The 24,730-nt window shown below is 43.0% G+C and overlaps 1 protein-coding gene across 4 annotated transcripts in view; it reads left to right on the forward strand.

Annotated features, from left to right (window-relative positions):
* Nucleotides 1-220: 220 nt before the first annotated feature.
* The window catches only part of ISOC2 (isochorismatase domain containing 2), a 131,181-nt gene continuing 106,671 nt past the window's right edge, over nucleotides 221-24,730 (forward strand). For 2 of the 4 annotated variants that reach the window (XM_056543587.1, XM_056543590.1), the window contains exons 1-2: nucleotides 246-339; nucleotides 10,621-10,755. In XM_056543587.1, coding sequence (XP_056399562.1) covers nucleotides 337-339; nucleotides 10,621-10,755 — 138 coding nt within the window. In that variant the 5' untranslated portion in view covers nucleotides 246-336. Of the gene's footprint in view, nucleotides 340-10,620; nucleotides 10,756-24,730 lie in introns of all 4 variants that reach the window. The other 2 variants (XM_056543589.1, XM_056543588.1) reach the window with 2 other exon arrangements.

Raw genomic sequence — 24,730 nt, forward strand, 5'->3', positions numbered from 1 at the left:
TTTTTATGTAGCATAAGCTATTTCCTAGTCACCAGATGTTCCGGGTCCTTTAGCTGCTTAGGATTTAGACACTACCATATGACAGTAAGTGTTCTTCTCACAGAGATGATCCTCTGTATTCCCCAAAGATAATAAACCACTGGTTGCGCTGCACAGATCCCAACACTCAGCACCACAAACCAGAGCCTCGTTCTCTCTATGCATGTGACTGATCACATGACTGTGACATCATCAAAGGTCCTTCAGTCCTCTAGGCTCTAACATCTACGGTGTGTCAGCTAACATCTACGGTGTGTGCGCTTGTGTCTATTACAGATTAAGGTGAAGTGTCCTCACATGGTAAATGAGTGACTGTTGTGCATGGAGGATTGATGCAGCTGCTCTTTACTAAAGTCATTCGGCCATGAATGTTATTCTTATTATATGTAGAAGTCTGTGACAGCTAGCTGTGTGATTGGTTACTTGTCGTCACATGTTCCCTGCTACACAAGCAGAATACTATCCACTTGAACAAAAGTCTTAAAGAAGGTGACCTGTGACACATAAAACACATTGAGGGGAATCTATCAAGCATTTTATACTTTTTGTGAGACTTTGTCCTGAAATGATTTTTGCCCTTTGACCTTGCAGTGGTTGTAAATTTATCATGTGCTGCTTTTCTCCAAACATTGCAAATTTTATCCCACCATGTGCACACGCTCCAAAGTTTTCACACAGCATACTTTTGATAAATTCGGCACATGTACACTTAGCTTGACCCAGGTAAGTCAGTCTTAAAAATCTGTGTAGCTAAACACACAATGATAAATCCTTCCCAATGATACTAGGAATAACAAACAGATTGTGACTAAGGCTACGTTCACACCACATTTATTTGTTTCCCCTGGATACATGTCTGTGGGAGGAGGCGTGAGTGCCGTTACACCCCCACCCAAAGACTTGCATTGAGGGGGCGGGGTGGGACATCACGAGGGGCGTAGCTGTTTTAGAGGCGGTGTGGATGGGGCGTACAGTCGACCTCAGTGAGGTCAATGCTACACGCATTAGCCGGTGCACAGCGCGGCACTGCTTGGGCCCCGTTCGGGAGATCGCGGTCGTCCCAGCAGTCAGACCCCTCCTGCGATCAGACACATCCCTATACTGTGGTAAGAGGACTGACCGGCCATTCCATTCGGACACGTCTTTCTCATATTATCACAAGAAACACCCAGGTCTGCCGCAGTCGCTGTGTTATTGCAGACAATATTTATCATTGTGTGTTTAGCTACACAGAGCCCATTGTCGCTATAATTCCTCTCCCAGTAAGCCACCGTGGTGGTGGCCCTTTAAGAAAACCGCAGTGTCTGTCTGGGAGAGGCTTAAGTCACACCCCACAAGTGACCTCACATATAAGCCCAGGAGTTCACTATGCCGCAGCTGTTAAAGACCTCCCTGCTCTTCCAGTGTACTGAAGAAAACTGTCCCCTGATCTGTCCGCTCTGACAGCTGCAGGGAGGGAGGGTGTAGAGAATTGTTCCCCTGATCTGTCTGCTCGTGTAGGGTTTGCAGAGAACTGTGTCCAGGCACAGCAAGGCTGCAAAATAGCAGAACGATACTGCACCCCCAACAACCAATAGTATGGGGCGGGTGTGCGCGTCTCAGCCAATCACAGTGGCTTTGCTGACTGAGCATTTATCATTAGCTGCTTGGACACATTTCTCTACAGGGAACAGTTTTCTTCAGTACACTGGCTTTCTCAGTCGGTGTCTGCAGGCGCAGGGCCAAGGACACAGGAACAAGCCATCCTGGCAAGGTGGGTGGCTTATAAATGTACACTGCTCCAAAAAATAAAGGGAACACTAAGATAACACATCCTAGATCTTAATGAATGATCTAATCCTATGAAATACTTTATTCTTTACATAGTTGAATGTGCTGAATCACACAAAAATTATCAATGGAAATCAAATTTATCAACCCATGGAGGTCTGGATATGGAGTCACAGTCAAATGTGTGGAAAACCACACTACAGGCTGACCCAACTTTGATGTAATGTCCTTAAAACAAGTCAAAATGAGGCTCAGTAGTGTATGTGGCCTCCGCGTGCCCGTATGACCCCCCTACAATGCCTGGGCATGCTCCTGATGAGGTGGCGGATGGTCTCCTTAGAGATGTCCTCCCAGACCTGGACTAAAGCATCCGCCAACTCCTGGACAGTCTGTGGTGCAACGTGGTGTTGGTGGATGGAACGAGACATGATGTCCCAGATGTACTCATTCAGATTCAGGTCTGGAGAGCGGGCGGACCAGTCCATAGCATCAATGCCTTCCTCTAGCAGGAGCTGCTGACACACTCCAGCCACATGAGGTCTAGCATTGTCATGCATAAGGCTGGGTTCTCATCACGTTTTCTCCCATACGGGAGCGCATACGGCAGGGGAGAGCTAAAACCTCGCACTCCCGTATGCCTTTCTATGCGCTCCCGTATGTAATTCATTTCAATGAGCCGAGCGGAGTGAAATGTTTGGTCCGGTCGGCTCATTTTTGCGCCGTGTGCACTTTTACAACGGACCTAAAACCGTGGTTGACCACAGTTTTGGGTCCGGGAAAAAACGCATACTGCGCAAAAATGAGCCGACCGAACGTTTCACTCCGGACGGCTCATTGAAATGAATTACATACGGGATGGGAGAAACGTATGGGAGAAAACGTGATGTGAACCAGCCCTTAGGCTAAGTTTCTACTTGGTTTTTTTGTGGTCCAAAAAAACGACCACAGCATTTTCCTGTGTGTGCCGATTTTTTTCTTGCGTTTTTTTGCCTTTGAGTGGAAATTGCATTTTTGGCCCCTGTGACATTTTTTTGGTACCTAAAATTTGTTGGGTACCAAAAAAAAAAAAAAAGGATGCAGTAGTGATGGAAAAAAAGGTATTTAACCAAATTTATATTTTTTATAACAAGAGTTTAACTAATTTTTAATAAAATGTGTGTGTTTCACTTTTTTCCCCCTCTTTTTTCTCTTTTTTTAGGTAGTACTACTACTCTTAGCATGGAACAGACTGTTCCATGATGGGAGTAGTAGTACCTGTACTAAAAGACAGATCACCCCGTGTGTCAGTCGTGACACCCGATGGGATCGTCTATAATATAGCAGGGATGCGGAGCGGCTCTATACAGCGCTCGCATCTCTGCTCTGTACTCTGGGCTGGCCAGTGATGTGAATAGAAATTGACATCACTCTTATATCTACTGCCCAGAGGGGGGATTGGCCAGATGGTTGCAGCCAATCGGCGATCTCAGAGGGAAATATGAATGAGTGATGTTCTATTCATGGCCGGCCGGAGTATAGTGCAGAGATGCGAGCGCAGGAGAAAGCCGCTCCGCATCGCTGCAGTAGATAGGATGATCGCATCGGATGTCAGGAGTGACACCTGCTGTCATCTGTCCTTAACTGCAGGTACTACTACTCCCAACATGAAGCACACTCAGCTGACACATGTTGCAATCTGTCTATTAATGCAGGTACTACAGCTCCCAGCATGGAGCAGAGTGTGCTCTATGTTTGAAATAGTAGTACCTGCAGTTAAGGAAAGATCATAGCGGATGTCACTCCTGACGCCCGCTGTGATCCTCCTGTATAATGTAGAGATGCGGCCGGCCGCTCTTCTATGGTCCCCTGCACTGCCGTATATATACACCTATTCATATTTCCCACAGAGAGCTGTGATTGGCTGGAACCATTAGGCCAATCACAGCTCTCTGTCGGAAATATGAATAGGTGTACAGTGACCCCCCCGACCAACGATGGCCCTGACATACGATCATTTCAACATGTGATGGCCTCTCAGAGGCCATCGCATGTTGAAGGCAGCATCAACATACGATGCTTTTGTATGTCGGGCCATCGCATAAACGGCTATCCGGCAGCGCAGACTGCTTCAGCTGCCGCCGGATAGCCGTTTACGGTGCCCCATGTGCTCCGGTGATGGTCTCTTACCTTTCCTCAGGGCTCCGGAGCCTCCTCTTCAGGATCCCCTGCATCGCCGGTGCTCTCCTTCTTCGTCATCACGTCGCTGCGCACGCCGTCCCGTCATCCAATAGGAGCGGCGGGGACAGGTGAGTATAACTTCCGATTCTTTCCATTGCACGGATCCCTCAACATACGATGGTTTTAACAAATGATGGTTCATTTGGAACGGATTACCATCGTATGTTGAGGTATCACTGTATATATACCATGGGCCATAGAAGAGCAGCCGGTCGCATCTATACATTACACAGGAGGATCACAACAGACCTGGGGCGATCTGTCAATTAGTACAGGTACTAGTACTTCCATCATGGAACAGTGTATTCCATGCTGGAAGTAGTAGTACTACCTAAAAAAATGTAAAAAAAATAAAGAAAAAAGTGAAAAAATACACACACTACTTTTTTATTATTGTCGACTACATTTTTAGCGCCCTACCCGCACTCATAAATTGATCCTTGTTTTAAAAATTTATAAAAATTTCGGTATAAAAAAAGACAAATTTGGTTAGATACAATTTTTTTCCATCACTACTGTATCTTTTTTATTTTTTTAAGATACCCTATGAAATTTTATTAAAAAAAGGAAAAGTTAAAACCCACATGTCGTTTTTCTTGGCCACGATTTCAGGGGAAAAAATTCCAGTGGCTCAACATGCTGCGACTTTGCAAAACCACCAAGGAGCAAAAAAAAGGGTGATAAAACGTCAAAAGAATAAAAAAAAAATGCCAAACTGAAAAATGCCGAAAGTGGAAACTTAGCCTTAGGAGGAACCCAGGGTCAACTGCATCAGCATATGGTCTCACAAGAGGTCTGAGGATCTCATCTCGGTACCTAATGGCATTCAGGTACCTCTGGCAAGCACATGGAGGGCTGTGCCAAAGTAATGCCAACCCATACCATTACTCAATCACCGCCAAACTGGTCATGCTGGAGGATGTTGCAGGCAGCAGAACGTTCTCCACAGCATCTCCAGTCTCCAGACTGTCACATGTGCTCAGTGTGAACCTGCTTTCATCTGTGAAGCACTGCACAGTGTCGGGCTGTAAGCACAACCCGCACCTGGGGACGACGGGCCCTCATACCACCCTCATGGAGTGTGTTTCTGACCGTTTGAGTGGACACATGCACATTTGTGGCCTGCTGGAGGTAATTTTGCAGGGCTCTGGCTGTGCTCCACCTGCTCCTCCTTGCACAAAGGTGGAGGTAGCGGTCCTGCTGCTGGGTTGTTGCCCTCCTACTGGCCTGTCTCCTGGTAGCACCTCCATGCTCTGGACACTACGCTGACAGACACAGTAAACCTTCTTGCCGCATCTTGCATTGATGTGCCATCCTGGATGAGCTGCACTACCTGAGCCACTTGTGTGGGTTGTAGACTCCGTCTCATGCTACCACTAGAGGGAAAGCACTACCAGCATTCAAAAGTGACCAAAACATCAGCCAGGAAGCATAGGAACTGAGAAATGGTCTGTGGTCACCACCTGCAGAACCACTCCTTTACTGGGGGTGTCTTGCTAATTGCCTATAATTTCCACTTGTTGTCTGTCCCATTTGCACAACAGCATGTGAAATTAATTGTCAATCAGTGTTGCTTCCTGAGTGGACAGTGTGATTTCACAGAAGTGTGATTGACTTGGAGTTACTTTGTGTTGTTTAAGTGTTCCCTTTGTTTGTTTGAGCAGTGTAGTAGTTGTATTTTCTACCTGCCTTTTACTGCTCTATACATGATGGCAGTGGCACAATCAGAGATATAACTTATATGTCTAACTGTGACATCATGTAGAGAGTGGGGAAAGGCAGGTAGAAAATAGTGAGTGAAGGAGTAGGCTTCCCAGCAGCACAGAGGATTTCTGTCAGGAACTGTAGTACAGCAGACAGCATTGTTCAGTGCAGTGTTTCCCAACCAGGGAGCCTCCAGATGTTGCAAAACTACTACTCCCAGCATGCCTGGATGGCTGTCCAGGCATGCTGGGAGTTGTAGTTTTGCAACAACTGGAGGCACCCTGTTTGGGAAACACTTGTTCAGTGTATGCCAGTGTTTCTCAACCAGGGTGCCTCCAGCTTTTGCAAAACTACAACTTCCAGCATGCCCGGATGGCCAAAGGCTGTCCGGGCATGCTAGGAGTTGTAGTTTTGCAACAGCTGGCGGCACCCTGGTTGGGAAACACTGGTGTATGCAATGGCAAGTTGGCATGTATTATTCTCATATGGGCACAATAAAATTGTGAAAAAAATTTAAAATGTTAATGTAAAAAAAAGCCCTTCCCTAATAAAAGTTTAATTAATCCCCCCATTTTCATTTTTAAAATAAAATAATGTAAACAAAAATAAACAGGTTTGTTATAGCCACATACAGAAATGTCTGATCTGTACAAATATAGCATTATTAAAACCGCACGGTAAATGTAAAAAATACCAAACTACAGAATTGCTGATATTTGGTCACTTACCAGAAAAAAAATAACAAAGAGCGACAAAAAAGTCCCATCAAAACAAAAATGGTACCAATAAAAACCACGGATCAAGACGTAAAAAAACTATCAATAAGGCTTTGTTTCTGGCCTCATTTGGCAGTTTCCTTTCAGGCGTTTGTTTTTTTTTTCGAATTTTGTTAGGTACAAAAAAAAATTATAATAATAATAAATGATGCAGTAGTGATGGGAGAATTTTTAGGGAACGAATTTAGTTTATTTATTTTTTTATCAGGGAATGATTTATGTGAGTGTGCAGGGAAAATGTAGCTGGCAATATAACAAATGGCAAAGGGGTCCATGTGATTTTTAAATTAAAGGGGTTATCCAGGAAAAAACTTTATATATCAACTGGCTCCAGAAAGTTAAACAGATTTGTAAATTATTTCTATAAAAAAATCTCAATCCTTTCAGTACTTATGAGCTGCTGAAGTTGAGTTGTTCTTTTTTGTCTAAGTGCTCTCTGATGATACCTGTCTTGGGAACTGTCCAGGATAGAAGCAAATCCCCATAGCCAACCTCTTCTACTCTGTGCAGTTCCCGAGACAAGCAGAGATGTCAGCACTGTTGCCAGACAGAAAAGAACAACTCAACTTCAGCAGCTCATAAATACTGAAAGGTTTGAGATTTTTTAATAGAAATAATAAAAAAAATCTGTTTAACTTTCTGGTGCGAGTTGCTTTAATTGGTCTGGGGGCCCTGAGTGGTGTCAGTCTGCCCCTGTTGCTATTAATAAAAAAAGGTTTAAAAAAATGTCAATTGTGACACAATGTAAAAATCAACTTATCTAAAAATAAAGCCTAATGTATTACAGAAAAAATGACACAAAAATGATTGAATACCTGAACGAGGAGAAGCTATTTATCTTTTAAATCCGCATGTGCTTATGACACCCCTACATGTGTCTGGTAATGTAGGGGAGGGGTCAGGCGTAGAAACAACTGAAGAGTAGGAAGTCTCAAAAATACATGAATTTAGAATTTTTCTCACATATACCACATATACCAGTGCAGTAATCACTGTCTGAATCGTACAGCCCACTTTTTAGTCCTGCGTTCACACTGAGTAATTCCTCTTGAATTCTCTGCTCGAAATTAATGCACATTTTCTCTGCCCACTGACTTTAATGTTTTTTCTACTGTCCTGTTCACACATCGCAAATTCTGCTAGCGGAATTCCGACGCTGAATTACTTTCCACTTGAAGAAAGATCATGTTCATTCTTCAAGCGGAATCCGCTAGCAGAAATCAATAGAAGTCAATGGTAAAAAAACTGCCCGACATGGTTTTTGCGCAGAATTTGCGCGTAAATGGCTGAAAAACCATTCACTTCTTTCTCCCCCATTTCCACACGCAATTCAGCGCAAATTCAGTGCGAATAGAAATGTCTTTTTTCCGCACATAATTTTTTCAGCGGGAATTACTCTTGATTTACTCAGTGTGAACGCACCCTAATGCATCCATATTCAGGCAGAGATTGCACAGAGTACTGCTCGAGGTAAGTAATTTAGCTTCTAATGACAAAGGGAAGATCCAGCATAAAAATTTACTTAAAGGAGTACTCCGGTTTACTATACTTTAACCCCTATCCAGAGGATAGGGGATAAGAGTCCGATCTCCTGTACTGCCCCACGACTCTCTGCATGAAAAGAGATGTGTCGACCACAGCACAAAGTGTTGGTCAACATGCTCCCTCCATGCATCTCTATGGGAGAGTAGGAGATACACAAACGTATATGCTCAGCTCTCCCCTAGACATGCATGGAGGGAGCGTGTTAGCCAGTGCTTCATGCTGTGGTCGACACAATTACTTTCTTGCAGAGTCAGGGCAACGTGCAGGAGATCGCAGAGGCTCCGACCGCTCAGAACCCCCCCCCCCCCCCCCTTGTTTGGACACGTAGTAAACTTATTTTAGTCAAGTAGAGTACTCCTTTAAAATGACCAGGGCTCTCCCTGGAACTGCTGTGCACTTCTTTCTGCATGTTCTAATGATTGGTAAAGGTCTTTATAAATGTAAGGTACACTTTAAATTCACTTAGGCTAAGTTTCTACTTGGTTTTTTTCCTGCATTTTTTGGGTTGAAAAAAACGCATGAAAAAAACGCCAGTGCAATTTCCTGCGTCTGGAGTTTTTTCTTCCGTTTCTTTCATTTGTGTGGAAAATGCACCTTGGCAGTTTTATTTTATTTTTTTGGTACCCAAAATTTGTTGGTTACCAACAAGAAACAAAAAAGGATGCAGTAGTGATGGAAAAAATATGTATTTAACGAAATTTATATTTTTTATAACTAAATTTTTATTAACTTTTAATAAAGTGTGTGTGTGTCACTTTTTTTTTCTATTTTTTTAAATAGTACCTGTACTAATAGACATATCGCCCAGGTGTCAGTCGTGACACCTGATGCGATCATCCATAATATAGCAGAGATGCAGAGCGGCTCTATACAGCGCTCCGCATCTCTGCTCTGTACTCCGGCCAGTGATGTGAATAGAACATCACTCATTCATATTTTCTGCCCAGAGTGGGGATTGACCAGATGGTTGCAGCCAATCACAGCTCTGAGGGAAATATGGCATAGCATTGAACAGTGTATGCAATCATGAGATTGTATGTTATAGCCCCCTATGGGAACTAAAAAAAAAAAATGTAAAACCTCTTCCTAATAAGTTTGAATCTCCTCCTTTTCCCATTTAAAAAAATTTAAATAATGTACATTTACGCGTGTGTGTAAATGTACAAATTATTAAAATATAAGGTTAGTTAAACCACACAAGTTGTTGGCATACACGTAAAAAGACACCAAAGTCCAAAACTGCACATTTTTGATCACTTCATATACCATAAAAAATGTATGTAAAGCGGTCAAAAAGTCCCATCAAAATAAAAGTGGTACCAATACAAACTACAGATCATGGTACAAAAAATGCCCTCATATGCCCTCAAAGCCCTCATATAGCCCCATATGCGGGGGAAGTTCTAGGGGTCAGAAGAGGACAATTTTAAGCATACTAATTTTGGTGCATGTAGTTATCTTTTTTTAAAGTAGTAAAATAAAATAAAACCTACATAAATTGGGTATCCTTTTAATCATATGGACCTATAGAATAAGAATAAGGTGTAACTTTTACAGAAAAGTGCATTGCGTAGAAACGGAAGCCCCCAAAATTTACAAAATGGCACTTTACTCCACAAATATTTTTATTTTGTATCAGCGTAGATTTTGTTATGAAATGATTGATGTCATTACAAAGTACAATTGGTGTTGCAAAAAACAAACCCTTACATGGGTCTGTAGGTGCAAAATTGAAAGTATTGGCCTGGTCCTTAAATGGGTCACCATGCCCCCTCTCATAGACTTGCACTGAATGTGCTCTGGACAAGTAAGGAGACACCTAGTGGCAGCTTTTTAAAACACAAATAAAACAGAAAACATCTTTTTTTTTTTTTAACAAAGTACATTAGAAAGATTTTTTATTTACTGTAAGGAGTGCAATAGCAAAAATTAGTTTTAAAGAAGAACTCCGGAATAGGAAAATTATCGTCTATACTGCTCGCAGTAAAAAAATAAACAGGTACATACCTTCCTTCGCTCCACCGGTGCCTCCGGTAACCAGCTTCGGCCTCCACCACGATCCTCTTCCTGGTTGCTGGTGGTCGGCGAGTCTGCTGCTTTCAGCCAATCACCAACCACAACACCTGCTGCCGGGGCCGAAAACGTCACAATGCCGCTCAGCCTATCGCCGGCCGAGTCGGGACTTCGCTGCGGCCGGTGATTGGCAGAGTGCAGTATGACTCACCGACCACCGGCAACCAGGAAGAGGATCGCAGCGGAGGCCGGAGCCGGTTACCGGAGGCACCGGGGGAGCGAAGGAAGGTATGTACATGTTTATTTTTTTTACTGCCAGCAGTATGGATGATGATTTTCCTATTCCGGAGTTCTCCTTTAATGAAAGTGCCAATTTAATGGTTTAAGGCTTTGGGAATTAAAATCTTATGTATGTGACTGTTACATATGGTTTGTATCATTGGCTGCAAAAAATGTCTTACATTATATAAATAAAAGGTGTGTACTTTTGTGTTATTTGAAACACTTTTAATGATTATTGGGCTATAAATGTATTTAAATACATGTTTTTCCCTAGAAAATGTCAATCAGTCGAATAGGAAAGCTGAGGCAGCAGTCCAGTGCCCTTTTCTTATGTGACATGCAAGAGAAGTTTCGACATAACATAGCCTTTTTCAATCAAATTGTGTCTGTGGCAGGAAGAATACTCCAGGTAAAAAAAAAATATATAAAATAAAAATTAGAGTTATAAGAGCATTGACTTGTTTTGCTTGATCCCACTCAACAGTTTTTTTTTTTTTTTTGCTTACCTCTGCAGAGGAAGCAAACATCTGCATGGGAAGAAAGCATTTACGTCATGTTCTTTGCAATAACCGCTTATAGGTACTCTTTGTGATGCTGTATGATGCCTGTGTAAGAAGTATTTCTAGGGGAAAATACTTTGTTAATGCATCATTAGCCATGATTTGATTTTGGTTAAAGAAAACGGTCACTCGTTCACCCTCACTACAACCCGATAGACTGGGTTATAGTGCGGGTGAACAGGAGACCTATGCTGGGTCTCGGACTGCTATACCTACCAGTGGGGAACCCCGATCCTCCAAAGGTCCACCTCTTTCAGCCCTGACTTTCACTCTGGAGGTGGGCCCGCCGGCTGGATTTAAATATTCATAAGCGTTGGTCATGTAAGCGCTCAGTAGGCATGAGCACTCACGTGACCAGCACTTAGGAATATTTAAATTCAGCCAGCGGGCCTGCCTCCAGAGCGCAGTTGTTCCAGGGCAGCGCCCATTTTTATTTTTTTTTTGCAGAGGAGGAAGTGTTGGTAAAAAAAATCTTTAAATTTAAATAATAGATAATTATGTAATGACAGAGAAACAAAATCCAGCTTTGCAAGGAAAATTTGTGGGTCTTTATTTTAGTGTTGCATGAAATCATTAGCAGTAATCTCAGACTGACGTCGGGACACAGACAAGCTCAGCACTGCTCCCTGGCAGGGAGCAGTGCTGAGCTTGTCTGTGTCCTGGCTGCAGTCTGAGATTTAGGACTCAGGCATGAGTCTGAAATCTATAAGAAAGGCAACTGGTAGGGAGACCCCTAGTGGTCATTTTTTCAACTGCAAAATTAAATAGAAAGAAGCATATTTTTTTAATAACATGCTATTGGAAAGTTATTCTGCATACATTAATCTATAATATATCAAAAGTTTTGTTGATGAAAGGTACCCTTTAATCCAAAATGTTTCCAGTGCAGGAAAACGCTTATAATTATCTGTGGCCATTCAATTGCATAGATGCAGCATTAAATGCTGAACACTGCTTCTAAGTGGTTAGACAGGGGCAGGCAACTTACCCTGTGTCGACCTGCTCTGTCACAAAGCCACTGTATGTTGCAAAACATGTCAAGGGGGGCTGTAATCTATTACTTTAAATCAGTGTGTTTCATCTCTGAAAATCAGATGTATACTGCAGATACAATCTGAAATACTGCTTTTCATTTTCATGATTTGTAGCTCTTGGATATAGTATCTCTATGAAGTATATCTATGAAACATTATAAGAAGAGTTACACCCCTAGTCTTTAAATGTGTTTTGATTTCTTATTTTTTATGTATTTTAAAGCTTGTTAGTATTTTCAGCAATAAGTCAATGGGAAATAAGGGGATTAAGTGGTTAGGTAGTTTTTGGTATTGTAGTAGTTAAACGAGAACTTCAGCAAATATTAACTTGTCCCCTATCCACAGAAAAGGGGATAAGTTGCTGATCTTTATGTATAATAAAGATGGTTGGTATTTTCAGTAATAAGTGAATGGGGAATAAGGGGATTTAGTTTTTTTTGGTATTGTAGGAGTTAAAAGAGAACTGCAGCAAAAAATTACCTTATTTCCTATCCACAGGATAGGGGAAAAGTAACTGATCATGGGACTGCTTGGACCCCCCAAGATCACAGGATGAGACCCATGCTGCAGGCGAAAAGAACTCCATTCTCTATGGGAGCTGCGAAAAGTACAGCACTCGGGCATCATCCGCACTCCTATAGAAATGAATGGAATGAATACTGTCTACCGGTAGATGTCACGCGCTCCTCACTGAGAGAGCCGGGGTCCAGTCCCAAAGATTGCAGGGGGTTCCAGCGGTCAGCCCCCCGTGATAAGCTACTTATTTCCTATCCTGTGGATTGGAGATAAATTCACTTTTGCCGAAGTTTTCCTTTAACCCCTTTGCTCCTTAGCCTGTTTTGACCTTAAAGACCAAGGCAAATTTTCAAAATCTGAATGTGTCCACTTATTTGGTAATGACTTTGGAACACTTTTACTTATGAAAGCGATTCTGAGAGGTCAGTTCTGAAGTGGAATTGAGGGGCCTGTATGTTAGATATCCCAGTTAATCACCCCATTTTAAAAACTGCAACCCTTAAAGTAGTCAGAAGGACATTAAAGAAGTTTATTAACCCTTTAGGCATTTCACAGAAATTAAAGCAAAATGGAGGTGGAATTTTAACATTATGCAGATTTTCCATTTTAATCAAATTATTTTTTTTTTGTAACAGCAGGTATTGACAGAGAAATGTAACTCAAGACTTTTTCCCCGATATTTAGAAATATCCCATATTTGGCCTTTGTGCGCTACGTGTCTCACACACAGGCCTCAGACATGAAGGCGTGCTGTGTGGATTTTGGGGCCTCCTTTTAGTTAAGAAAATTTTGGCCTTGGGGTGCAAAAATATTTTTAGGAGACAAGTTGACGCTTGGTACCATTCTGGAGTAAATGTGACACTGATCATTTTTTATTTTATTTTTATGAGGTGGTATAAATAAAAAAAAATCTTTTTTTGCGGATGTTTTAATTTTTTTTAGGTCATTCGTCACATGTTAACTTTACTCTGCAGCTTCATACAATTATGGCGATACCAAATTTGTATACTTATTTTTTTTATATTTTATTACATTTATAGCATAAAAACAATTTTCGGAAAAAAAAGTTGCTGTATTCTGTGAGCCATAACTTTTTAATTTTTTCACAGACACAATTGTGTGAGGACTACTATTATACACATAATTCAGTGGAATACACATCTATACTGAATTATGTCTATGCCTGTCAGTTTTACACTGGCAGGCATAGGATTTCAGATCAGACTCTACCTTAGGTAGAGGCTGATTAGCTTCTATTGCCATGACAACGGAGGCCATTGTCAGGCCTCCAGTTGCCATGGCAACCTTCGGCGCTCTGCTTTCACTTTGCAAACCGCCGATCAGGAACAGAGGGAGCTCTCTCCCTCTGTAACCCTAATAGTGACCGCTGTGTCTATAGGGTTAACTCAGGATCAGAGCACAGCTCCAATACTGAGTGCTGCGGGTGGCCTTCTTCGATGGGGCCCCCCTCTCCTCCGATTGCTTCACTGTGTGAAGCAACGGAGGAGAGGGGGAAGGAGGAGACCCCCGCAATATCACTGCTATTGGTCTGTCAGTACTGACAGACCAATAGCAGCTATCACCGGCCAGGGACCGCTGCAATTGGTCCCTGGCTGGCTTCAGGGACTCTCGGCAGTGCAGCACAGTCGAGCTCAGTAAATTGTCACCAGAGGCATACCAAGTGCCCCTTGCGCCCCTGGCAAGGTGCTGTATCGGCACCCCACCTCCCCGTATTGGTGCCCCACCCCTCTTTGTATCAGTGCCCCCCTGTATGGGTGGAAATTTTCTTTTAAAAACTACTTGTCCAAGGGACTAAAACGGAGCAGAATCTACTTGTCCCTCATAAAAATCCACCTGTCCTGGTACAAAATAATTTTAACCCAAATAGTATGTAAATAAGGTCTTTTATCAATAAAAACTTGATAGGCAGACCAGTATGTCACCCCATTAGGTGGATAGGGTCCCTGATAAGTAAGTCCGCCCCACTAATGGAATACTGCAGTGCAAAATAACTTATCCTGACCGCTGTGAAACCCCTCCCCCCGATCCTTCGTAAGGGGCCCCGGCAGGAATGGGGGCTTGTCCGCATGACGCAGCGACGGACACGCCCCCCCCCCCCCATGTATCACATAGATACATGGAGGGGGCATTTCAGCAGCCGTGTCATGCAGGGACGGAACATTCCCTTCATGCCGTCTGCTGGGGCCTCATACAAGAGATTGGGGTGGGGTTGTCCCAGCAGTCAGACCCCCACGATCTATCACTTATGGGGATAAGTTATTTTGCACTACAGTATTCCTTTAAGTAGGTAGTCTCCCGTCAGGTAGGTATGTCCCTTTACCAGGTAGGGATCAAGTAGGGCCCCCTGCGCCATTATGTAACCCCCCCCCCCCCGATGCTCCCTGTGTCATTATATACCCCTGTGATGCCCCCTGCACCATTATATTCCCCCCTGATGCCCCCTGCGCCATTATATTCCCCCCTCTGATGCCCCCTGCACCATTATATTCCTCCCCCTGATGCCCCCTGCACCATTATATTCCCCCCCCCCGGATGCTCCCTGCATCATTATATTCCCCCCTTGATGCCCCCTGCACCATTATACTCCCCCCTCTGATGCCCCCTGCGCCATTATATCCCCCCTCTGATGCCCCCTGCCCCATTATATTCCCCCCTCTGATGCCCCCTGCACCATTATATTCCCTCCCCCTCTGATGCCCCCTGCGCCAATATATTCCCCCCTGATGCCCCCTGCGCCATTATATTACCCCCCCCCTCTGATGCTCCCCTGCGCCATTATATTACCCCCCATCTGATGCCCCCTGCGCCATTATATCCCCCCCCTCTGATGCCGATGCGACATTATATTCCCCTCTGATGCCCCCTGCGCTATTATTATTTACTAAACCTCACCTCCTCTCCGATCCCCTGCTACCTGTCTGCCCCCATGTTCGCTCAGGGGCTCGGCGGTCACTGTTGTTACTGGACCGCATCCTCGGTCCTGACGTAGGGGTGCGCGATGAGTGACATCATCACACGCGCCTACGCCGGGACACTGTCGTCCTGCACGGCTCGCTATAGGCTGCAGAGCACAGCTGCAGTCTATAGGAGTTTAGTTACAGGGCAAAACTGATTGCCCCGTTATATGTGAATTCCTCAGGCGTTTAGCTCTGCTTGCCCAAAGCAAGGCTAAATGCCTGAAGAATTCACCTGACTCGCACCCGGAACTGCATGTCCCGGGCGTCGGGTGATACAATTTCCACATCCCTGGGTGAGTTCCTGATTGTGCTGCGGCTTGCATTTTTTGAGGCTTATTTCATTGCCAGTTTGAAAAGTTTGCTTAACTCTAGTAACTATGTAATAAAAGCTGCAGATCATGGCACAAGTAATAAGCCTTCATTTTAAGCATACTTATTTTGTTAAAAAAAAGTTTGACTAGGATTCACATTTGGACCATCCCCTTTGTGGCTCCGCCTTTTATTAGCCATACCCATGAACAAAATGGGCTTCATAGTCTAAAATACCCAGGCCTATTTCCGGTCTCTGTGCTACCCTATTTGATGACAAGATTTGCTCAATCTAAGCAGGTTTTGATAAATCCTCCCACAGTGTTTAAATTCAAGCAGCAGGTGGTGCTCATTGTCGATGTTATATGTGGATATCCAATATGAAACATATAAAAGGAAAGATTATGACACTCCTCTGGCGCTGATGAATATTTTGATTTATTCAAAGCATAGCCGGACAGGACAACTGTGATGACGGGGGCCGAAAGAGGTGTCTACTGACATAAAACTTTCTTTTAAAAAAAATTTTTTTTTACCATACGTCTTAATTAAACATTAACATGTGTTGCCATGATTTGACCCCAAAAAATGTAAGTATTTGGTGTTTATTTTCAAATGATGCCATTGACTGTGTGGTATCAGGAACTTTCTCATTTAATAGAACGTCATTGATTGGTTAATCATGTCCCCCATAAGACATCTCTTTTAAACCCTTAACGACAACGGACATAAATGTACGTTATGATGTGGTGGTACTTCCCACACCATGACGTACATTTACCTCCCATCTGTTTTCTAACAGCAGCCATCTTCGCACGTCGCCTCCTGTAACGGCAATCGCTGTGATTGGACATAACTTTTTACTGTCCAGTCTCAACAATCCAGCTCTGTTTTGGCCCCCCTGTGACCCGGTGGCCGGGTATAAATGGTAACAGCACCAATCACCATTCAGTAAAGGAGGGAGGTGGTAAGGTCCTCCTCCTCCACTCCTTCGATTGCTGCCATTGGTCGATCGGGACCAGCCGACCAATGGCAGCACAGTGAGAAAATTTGTAAAACTCCTTCCCACGCTTTGTCCGCTCACTCGAGTGGGAGCAGAGGAAGGAGTTCTGCAACAGGTGTAGTGGGTTGCGGGTGTAGTGTGCGGCAGGAGGTGCGCGGCGGCTGCGGCATCCTGTGACTGACCAGCCGGATCGTTGGTGAGTGAGGGTGAGCTGAAAAGCAGTTAGTGACAGTTAACTTGTTCTTCAGCAGCACTGCTCTGTGGGTCTGGGTGACCCATTGGTGAATTTTGCTGCTGCAGCATGTCCCTATGTATATTTTTTTTTAGATGCAATCGAAATCGACTTTATAAAGTTTTCTTTCAGTGAGGACTATGTCAATTTGATGGTGGCTCAAACAAACTTGTACACCCAACAGATTTGTGTCCCAGCACCCCAATTCTTTTTTGGCTAGGCCCAATAGATGGACCCCCATCAATGCAGCCGAGATGAGGACATTTTGGTGCCTTATGCTGCATATGGGCTTAGTCAAAAAGCTGACCATTAGGTAATACTGAAGTGGGGAATTTCTGTATAACACCCCATCCTACAGTATGGCCATGCCACGGACACACTTTGAGGCTTTGAGGCTGTCGTGCATTATGTTGATAATGCAACGTGCCCGTCCAAAATGAGCCGGCATATGACCACCTATTTAAAATAAGGCCGGTCATAGAGCATTTCATTGCAGAGGACTATGTCCCCCAAAAGGAGGTCGCTATTGATGGTGTCCCTTATTAGTTTCAAAGAGAGATTCCATTTCCGCCAGTACATTCCCAGTAAAAGGGCAAGGTATGGCGTGAAAGTATACAAACTCTGTGAGAGTACCTCAGGGTACACTTACAGGTTTAGGGTGCACGAAGGGAAGGATTCCCGCACTGAACCCCCAGAATGCCCCCCCATCCTGGAAGTTAGCGGGAAAACTGTGTGGGAACTGCTGGAGAAAGGTTACCACCTCTATGTGGATATCTTTTATACCAGCATCCCTCTTTTCAAAACCCTTTCCGCCAGTACGGTGTCCATTTTAGGACATCGTCAGCCGTAACTCCGTCCTCCGTCAGGTGAAACGGCGTCCCACCTCCTCCCTTGGACCAATCGCCGTCAGTCGTCAGCCATAACTATGTCCTCTGTCAGGTGAAACGGCGTCCCGCATCCTCCCTCACACCAATTGCCGTCATCCTTCAGCCACAACGCCCTCCTCCCTCATCCGAAACCCCCTCGTCCAAAACGCTGTCATGCCTCAGACGATTCTCCCTCGGAACCAACTTCCTGCCGCATAGCAGAGCCTACGCTGCACAGCATGTATAGCAGAGTTGAAGATGTGAAACTTGCATGTGTGTACTACAGACACTACATGTGCTACAGAGTCTGTATGGCAGAGCCGACACTGACTCGGCTCTGCTACACGGCAGGAAAGGTTTTCGTCTGAGTGATAATGGAGTTTCGGATGAGAGACTTTAGGATGACAAAGGAGGGAGAAAGGAGTTGCGGCTGATGCTTGATGGAGATTGGCCCAAGAGAGGAGGTGGGATGCCGTTTCACCTGACGGAGGATGGAATTACGGCTGACAACTGACTATGTCCTAAGATGGACACCGTACGCCAGAGCCACTGCAGTTTGTGGCAATGTGCGGAAAAAATCAGAGGCCTCCCGACAAATCCTATCCAAATTCCAATCCCCAGGGGTGAGAGCAGGGTCCTTACTAGTGAAAAAAATCTGTTGTTGGTCAGATATAAGGACAAGAGGGAGGTCCTTTTGCTGACCACAATTCACGGTAACGGCCGCACCCAGATCCCTGTACAAGGTACTGCTTCAGCAATCCTCAAGACTGATTGTATCCTGGACTACAATCAGTATATGGAAGGAGTTGCTCTCTCGGATCAAGTCCTCAGACCATATAGCGCCATGCACAAAACCAGAAGATGGTACAAAAAGTAGTGTTGTACATCGTCCAGAGGGCATTGTACAACGCTTTTGTACTATTCCGAAGCGCTGGCAACACAGGGACATTCCTTCAGTTCCAGGAGGTAGTGATCAAGGTACTGATCTTTGCTGACCAGGAAGGAGCGGGCCCAAGTTGCTCTGGAACTTTAGGCCTTTGTATTGTACCAGGGCAACATTTTCCAGGGGAGGTCCCCCACACTGGAAAGAAGGGATGGTCCTAGAAAAGATACAAAGTCTTTTTTTAAAAAGGGATAAGAAGGGACACCATTTTCCAGTGCAACATCTTTCCTTAAAAACCAGGCCTCTGCATCAAAGAATGCTTCATGGCGTATCATACATCTATGGAGTACTAAATTTATGAATTACCCCATTTATATTTTTCCCCAAATTTACTGTGCGTTGTACATGAGCCATGCGGCGTTGTACAATGCTATTGTTCTTTTCCAATGTGTTGGTGGCGTTGTACATGAGCTTGGACCATGGCTATGTACAGCGCTTTTCAAATGCATTGGCAACACAGGGATATTCCAGTCCCTGGTTGTAGTAATCCCAAAAAAGTCCCAAGAACGTTGATCTAGTTATTTATTCTGATTGCCATATTTGGAGTCGGGAAGGAATTTTTTCCCCTGATATGGGGCAAATTGGCATAAGGGTTTTTTTTTTGCCTCTGTATAAAAACAGTAGGGCAGGGCTTCCCATCCAACCTGTCTCCAGCTGTTGCAAAACTACAACTCCCAGCATGCTGGGAGTCACAGTTCTGCAAGAGCTGGAGGCACCCAGGTTGGGAAACACTGCAATAGGGAGATATTTACTTACTGCGTTGTTTTGGTACACACATGTATTTTGGTGCAACTGTCAGCCGCTCCTGTGTAAATCACTAATTTAGGCCTCAAATGTACAGGGAGCTCTCTCACTCCTGAGCCCTGTCACATTTGCCTGGCAACAGTTTAGGGCCACATATGGGGTATTTCTGTCCTCTGGAAAAATTGCTTTACAAATTAGGGGGGCTTTTTCTACTTTTACCCCTTCTGAAAATGAAAACTTTGGGGCTACACCAGCATGTTAGTGTAAAAAAAATTCTTTTTACACTTACATGCTAGTGTACCCCCATATTTTTTCATTTTCACAGAGGGTAAAAGGGGAAAATGACCCCCAAAATTTGTAACATAACTTTTCCAGAGTATGGAAATTTCCCATATGTGGATGTAAAGTGCTTTGTGGGTGCATAGCAGGGGTCAGGAGTGAGAGAAGTGAGGGACAACCATGTACATTAGAGGTCTAAATAGGTGATTTGTACTGCAATGGCTGATTGTTGCAAAGGTTCACACATAAAAACTAAAATAAAATAACCGACAAGTGACCCCATTTAGAAAACTGCACCCCTCATGCAGTGGGATGCAGTGAGCATTCTGACTCTACAGGTGTCTGACAGATTTTTGGAACAATGAGCCATGAAAAATAAAAAATATTTTTTTTTACACTAACCTGTTGATGTAGCCCCACATTTTTCATTTTCACAAGGGATAAATAGGGTAAAGGACCCCCAAAATTTGTAACGCAACTTTTCTCGAGCATGGAAATACCGCATATGCGGACGTAAAGTGATGTGCGGGCACACTGCAGAGCTCATAAGGGAGTGAGCGCCATCAGTTTTTTTGGAGAGTGAATTTGGCTGGAATGGAAGTTTGGAGCATAGTGTGGGAGCATTGGGTCAGGACAGTGGAAACCCCCCACATGTAACCACATTTTGGAAACTACACCACTCAAGGAATGTAGGCAGGGGTATTTAGACCCCAAAGGTGATTCCAAGATTTTTGGAACAGTAGGCTCTGAAAATAAAAAAATATTTTTCAGCGCACTGTTCAAAACATTTTGGAATTACCATTGGGGTGTAAATGATCACTTCACCCCTTGTTACGTTCCTTGAGGGTTAGTTTCCAAAATAGTGTCACGTGTGGGGTTTAGGCTGTTCTGGCACCATGGAGGCTTTGTAAATGCACATGGCCCCAGACTTTACTTCCAGCTAAATTCTTACTCCAATTCTTACTCAATACACACCAAACCACACATAAGAATTATTACAAAATACTTCAAAATTCTACAAAATTACAATAAAATACAGAAATAATGCAATAAAAAATCAGCAGCTGTCGGAAGAAAAAAGACTCAGATCAGATGATAAAAACGTATCCATGGTGACGATATATCACTAAATAATGGGTAAAAAATTTGATAACCACTGTGTAAATAGTGAGAAATATCACAACAAATGGTATATACCCTTGTACAAAACTTGTATATCCATCCCACCTAATATATTATAGACAAGCAATAGTGAGATAGCATATGAATGTCAGTTGCTTGATACATGCACTGGTGCAAGTGATATCATGGGTGAATCAATTGCAAATGGAGGACCAAGCAGATTTATAAACATTGAAGCACCAATTTCATACATCAGACATGGAATAAATAATAATCAACGTCCCCTTAATCCATCTGACAATATGTTATACTCTGAACGGATCCAAGCCTACCCCATTATTTAGTGATATATCTCATGTCACCATGGAGACGTTTTTATCATGAGTCTTTTTTTCTTTTGCTGATTTTTAATGCATTTTTTCTGTATTTTATTGTGTATCTAATAAAGAAGTATTGTTTGATAATTCTTATGTGCGGTTTGGTGCATATTCATAGGTAATTCCAATAAAAAATTGGGGTAACACCAGCATTTTAGTGAAAAAAATGACATTTTTTTTTATGTCCCACTTTAACGAAAGTTCGTCAAACACCTGTGGGGTGTTAAGGCTCACTTTACCCCTTGTTACATTCCTTGAGGGGTGTAGTTTCCCAAATAGTGTGCCATTTTTTTTTTTTTTTTTGCTGTTCTGGCACCCTGGGGGCTTCCTAAATGCGACATGCCCCCTAAAAATCAATGCAGCAAAACTTGCCAAATTTTGCTCCTTCTCTTCCGAGCATTGTAGTGCGCCAGCAGGGCACTTTTTTATGTCCACATATGGGGAATTTATATACTCAGAAGAAATGGGGTTACAAATTTTGGGGGGCATTTTCTCCTACTACCCCTTGTGAAAATGAAATTTCTGCAGAAATAGTATAGTGGTCTACAATAGAGGATAAAATGCAGTGGTCAGGAATTTATCAACTGAGACTTTTATTGGAAAGTCTCAAAAAGTCTATTCAACGGAAAATACCTCAAAATGTCAGACTGTCAGACCTGCTGGAAATCCAATCTAAACAGCTAGTAGAAAGCCTTTTATCAATTTTTTGGGATGTACCATGCAACCCAGGGCTGTTTGCGTTTCAAATGACATTTTAGCTTGAATCTGAAGGGTAATCTAATCTAATAATATATAAAATTCTAAAATAATACAGTTTAATCCCAATGTCCCAGTGATCCCTATTTTTTTTTATTTTTGGTCATTTTTGTTATCCTTGTAGATGTCTGATGCAATTTCTTTTTTTTCTTTTGGTTTTCTTTATTTTAGTGCTCCAATTTCACTTTTGCAGCTGATTCAAGAAAGCATATGAATTTACGCCATGCGCATGGTGCAATTTAGTCTCTGGAGAATTCTGAAAACGTGTAGTGGAAGTGTGGTGCAGTTTCCCATGGCAACCAATTCGATTCCTTCTTTAATTTTTTTAAATTGTGTTAAGGCCTGAAAAAAATTGAAAAAGCAATCTGGTTGCTCTGGTCACTGCACCACTCCTCCTCTACAAATGTTGTCATCAATCTCCCCCTTTCTAATTCCACAACACTATTCTGCTGAATAATGACTGTTCTCACGACAGAATGTCCACACGGAGAATCTCTAAGCGCAGGTTCCATACAGTGCGTGCACTGGCAGAATCTTCCGGCACTTGGACCGCACAGGAATGCGCTGTCTCGTACAGTTATGCATTCCATGTGGCTTCCGCACAAAGAATGACCGCGTTCATTCAGTGCGGACACAGACAAATGAATTTCCGTTCAGGAAAGATCTGGCATATAAATTCCACCGTGTGCACTGAGCATCAGAGTCACATTGAATTAACTCCTTGGGGACAAAGGGTTTTCCAGTTTTTGCACTTTCGTTTTTTCCTCCTTACCTTTTAAAAATCATAACCCTTTAAATTTTGCAGCTAAAATTCCTCATGATGTCTTATTTTTTGTGCCACCAATTCTACTTTGTAATGTAATGACGTCAGTCATTTTACCCAAAAATCGACGGCGAAACAGAAAAAAAAATCATTGTGCGACAGAATTGAAGAAAAAATGCAATTTTGTAACTTTTGGGGGCTTCCGTTTCTACAAAGTAAATTTTTTGCTAAAAATGACACCTTATCTTTATTCTATAGGTCCATAAAATTAAAATGATACCCTACTTATATAGGTTTGATTTTGTCGTACTTCTGGAAAAATCATAACTACATGCAGGAAATTTTATACGTTTAAAATTGTCATCTTCTGACCCCTATAACTTTTTTATTTTTCCACGTATGGGGCGGTGTGAGGGCTAATTTTTTGCACTGTGATCTGAAGTTTTTAGTGGTACCATTTATGTATTGATCGGACTTTTTGATCCCTTTTTTTCATTTATTTATGATATAAAAAGTGACCAAAAATACGCTATTTTGGACTTTTGAATTTTTTTGCGCATACGCCATTGACGGTGTGGTTTAATTAACGATATATTTTTATAATTCGGACATTTCCGCACACGGCAATACCACATGTTTATTCACACATATTTTTATTTATTTTTTAACTTTTTTTTTTTGCAATGTTATAGCTCCCATAGGGGGCTATAACACTGCACACACTGATCTTTTACATTGATCATTGGTTTCTCATAGGAAACCACTGATCAATGATCCTGCCGCTTGACTGCTCATGCCTGGATCTCAGGCACTGAGCAGTCATTCGGCGATCGGACAGCATGGAGGAAGGTAGGGACCCTCCTGCGGTCTTTACAGCTGTTGGGGATGCCGCGGCGATCCCGAACAGCACCCTGAGCTAACCGCCACTGCTTTACTTTCACTTTAGATGCAGCGTTCAACTTTGAACGCCGCGTCTAAAGGGTTAACAGCTCGCGGCAAAGTGATCAATGCCGCGTGCTATTAGCCACGGGTACCGGCCGTTGTTAGAGGTTTATAGACAGGGAGCTGGCTGAGGGCGTATAGGTACGCCCTCCGTCCCCAAGGAGTTAAACATGACTGAAGCAGAATCTCCATCCCAATTTCCTATCCGGAATTCAGAATTGAATTTCCATGGTGTGAACCTAGCCTACGATTCTGGCCGTTTACCACATGGATGATCCTCCTTTTGAACTTAGACTAACAGAGTTGAGAGCTAACTTAAAATGCTTTAAAAAATTATTTTAAAAAATTATAAAAATTTAAGAATAGAAATACTTTTAAGAAAAACGTGGTTTGGAGAGAGAATTTATTGTACAAATATCAGAACCTAAGAATGAATGCAAGTGGAACCAGCTGACACCTCAAAGAAGACATAATAGATGTTTGCTTTATCCCCTTAAGGACATGCACTGTAAATGTACAGCGCTGCATAGCATCACTTGGCACACAGCGCCTTACAATTACGGCGCGGCTGTGACACGAGCGCAGGAGCTGTGCTCACTTCATTCCTGGCGGGTCCCAGCAGCTGTCAGCAGCCGCGGACCCGCCGTTAATGGCGGACATCAGCGATCAATACAGATAACGGCACCTGCGGCAGTGCGGCACTTATAATGGCTGATCGCTACACTGCCCCATATTAATACGTAAAAAAGCGTAAAAAAATCATAAATAATAAACATATTTGGTATCGTTGCATGCATAAATGTCAGAACTATAAAAATATAATGTTAACAATCTCCTATGGCGTAAACGTTAAAAAAAAAAAGTCAAAGATTTCAGCTTTTCAGATTTCATCAAACTGCAAACATTTTTCATAAAGAGCGATCAAAAAGTCACATATATGCAAGCGTGGTACCAAAACAA

The sequence above is a fragment of the Hyla sarda genome, chromosome 10 (genome assembly GCF_029499605.1).
Source record: "Hyla sarda isolate aHylSar1 chromosome 10, aHylSar1.hap1, whole genome shotgun sequence".
Classification (NCBI taxonomy): Eukaryota; Metazoa; Chordata; class Amphibia; order Anura; family Hylidae; genus Hyla; species Hyla sarda.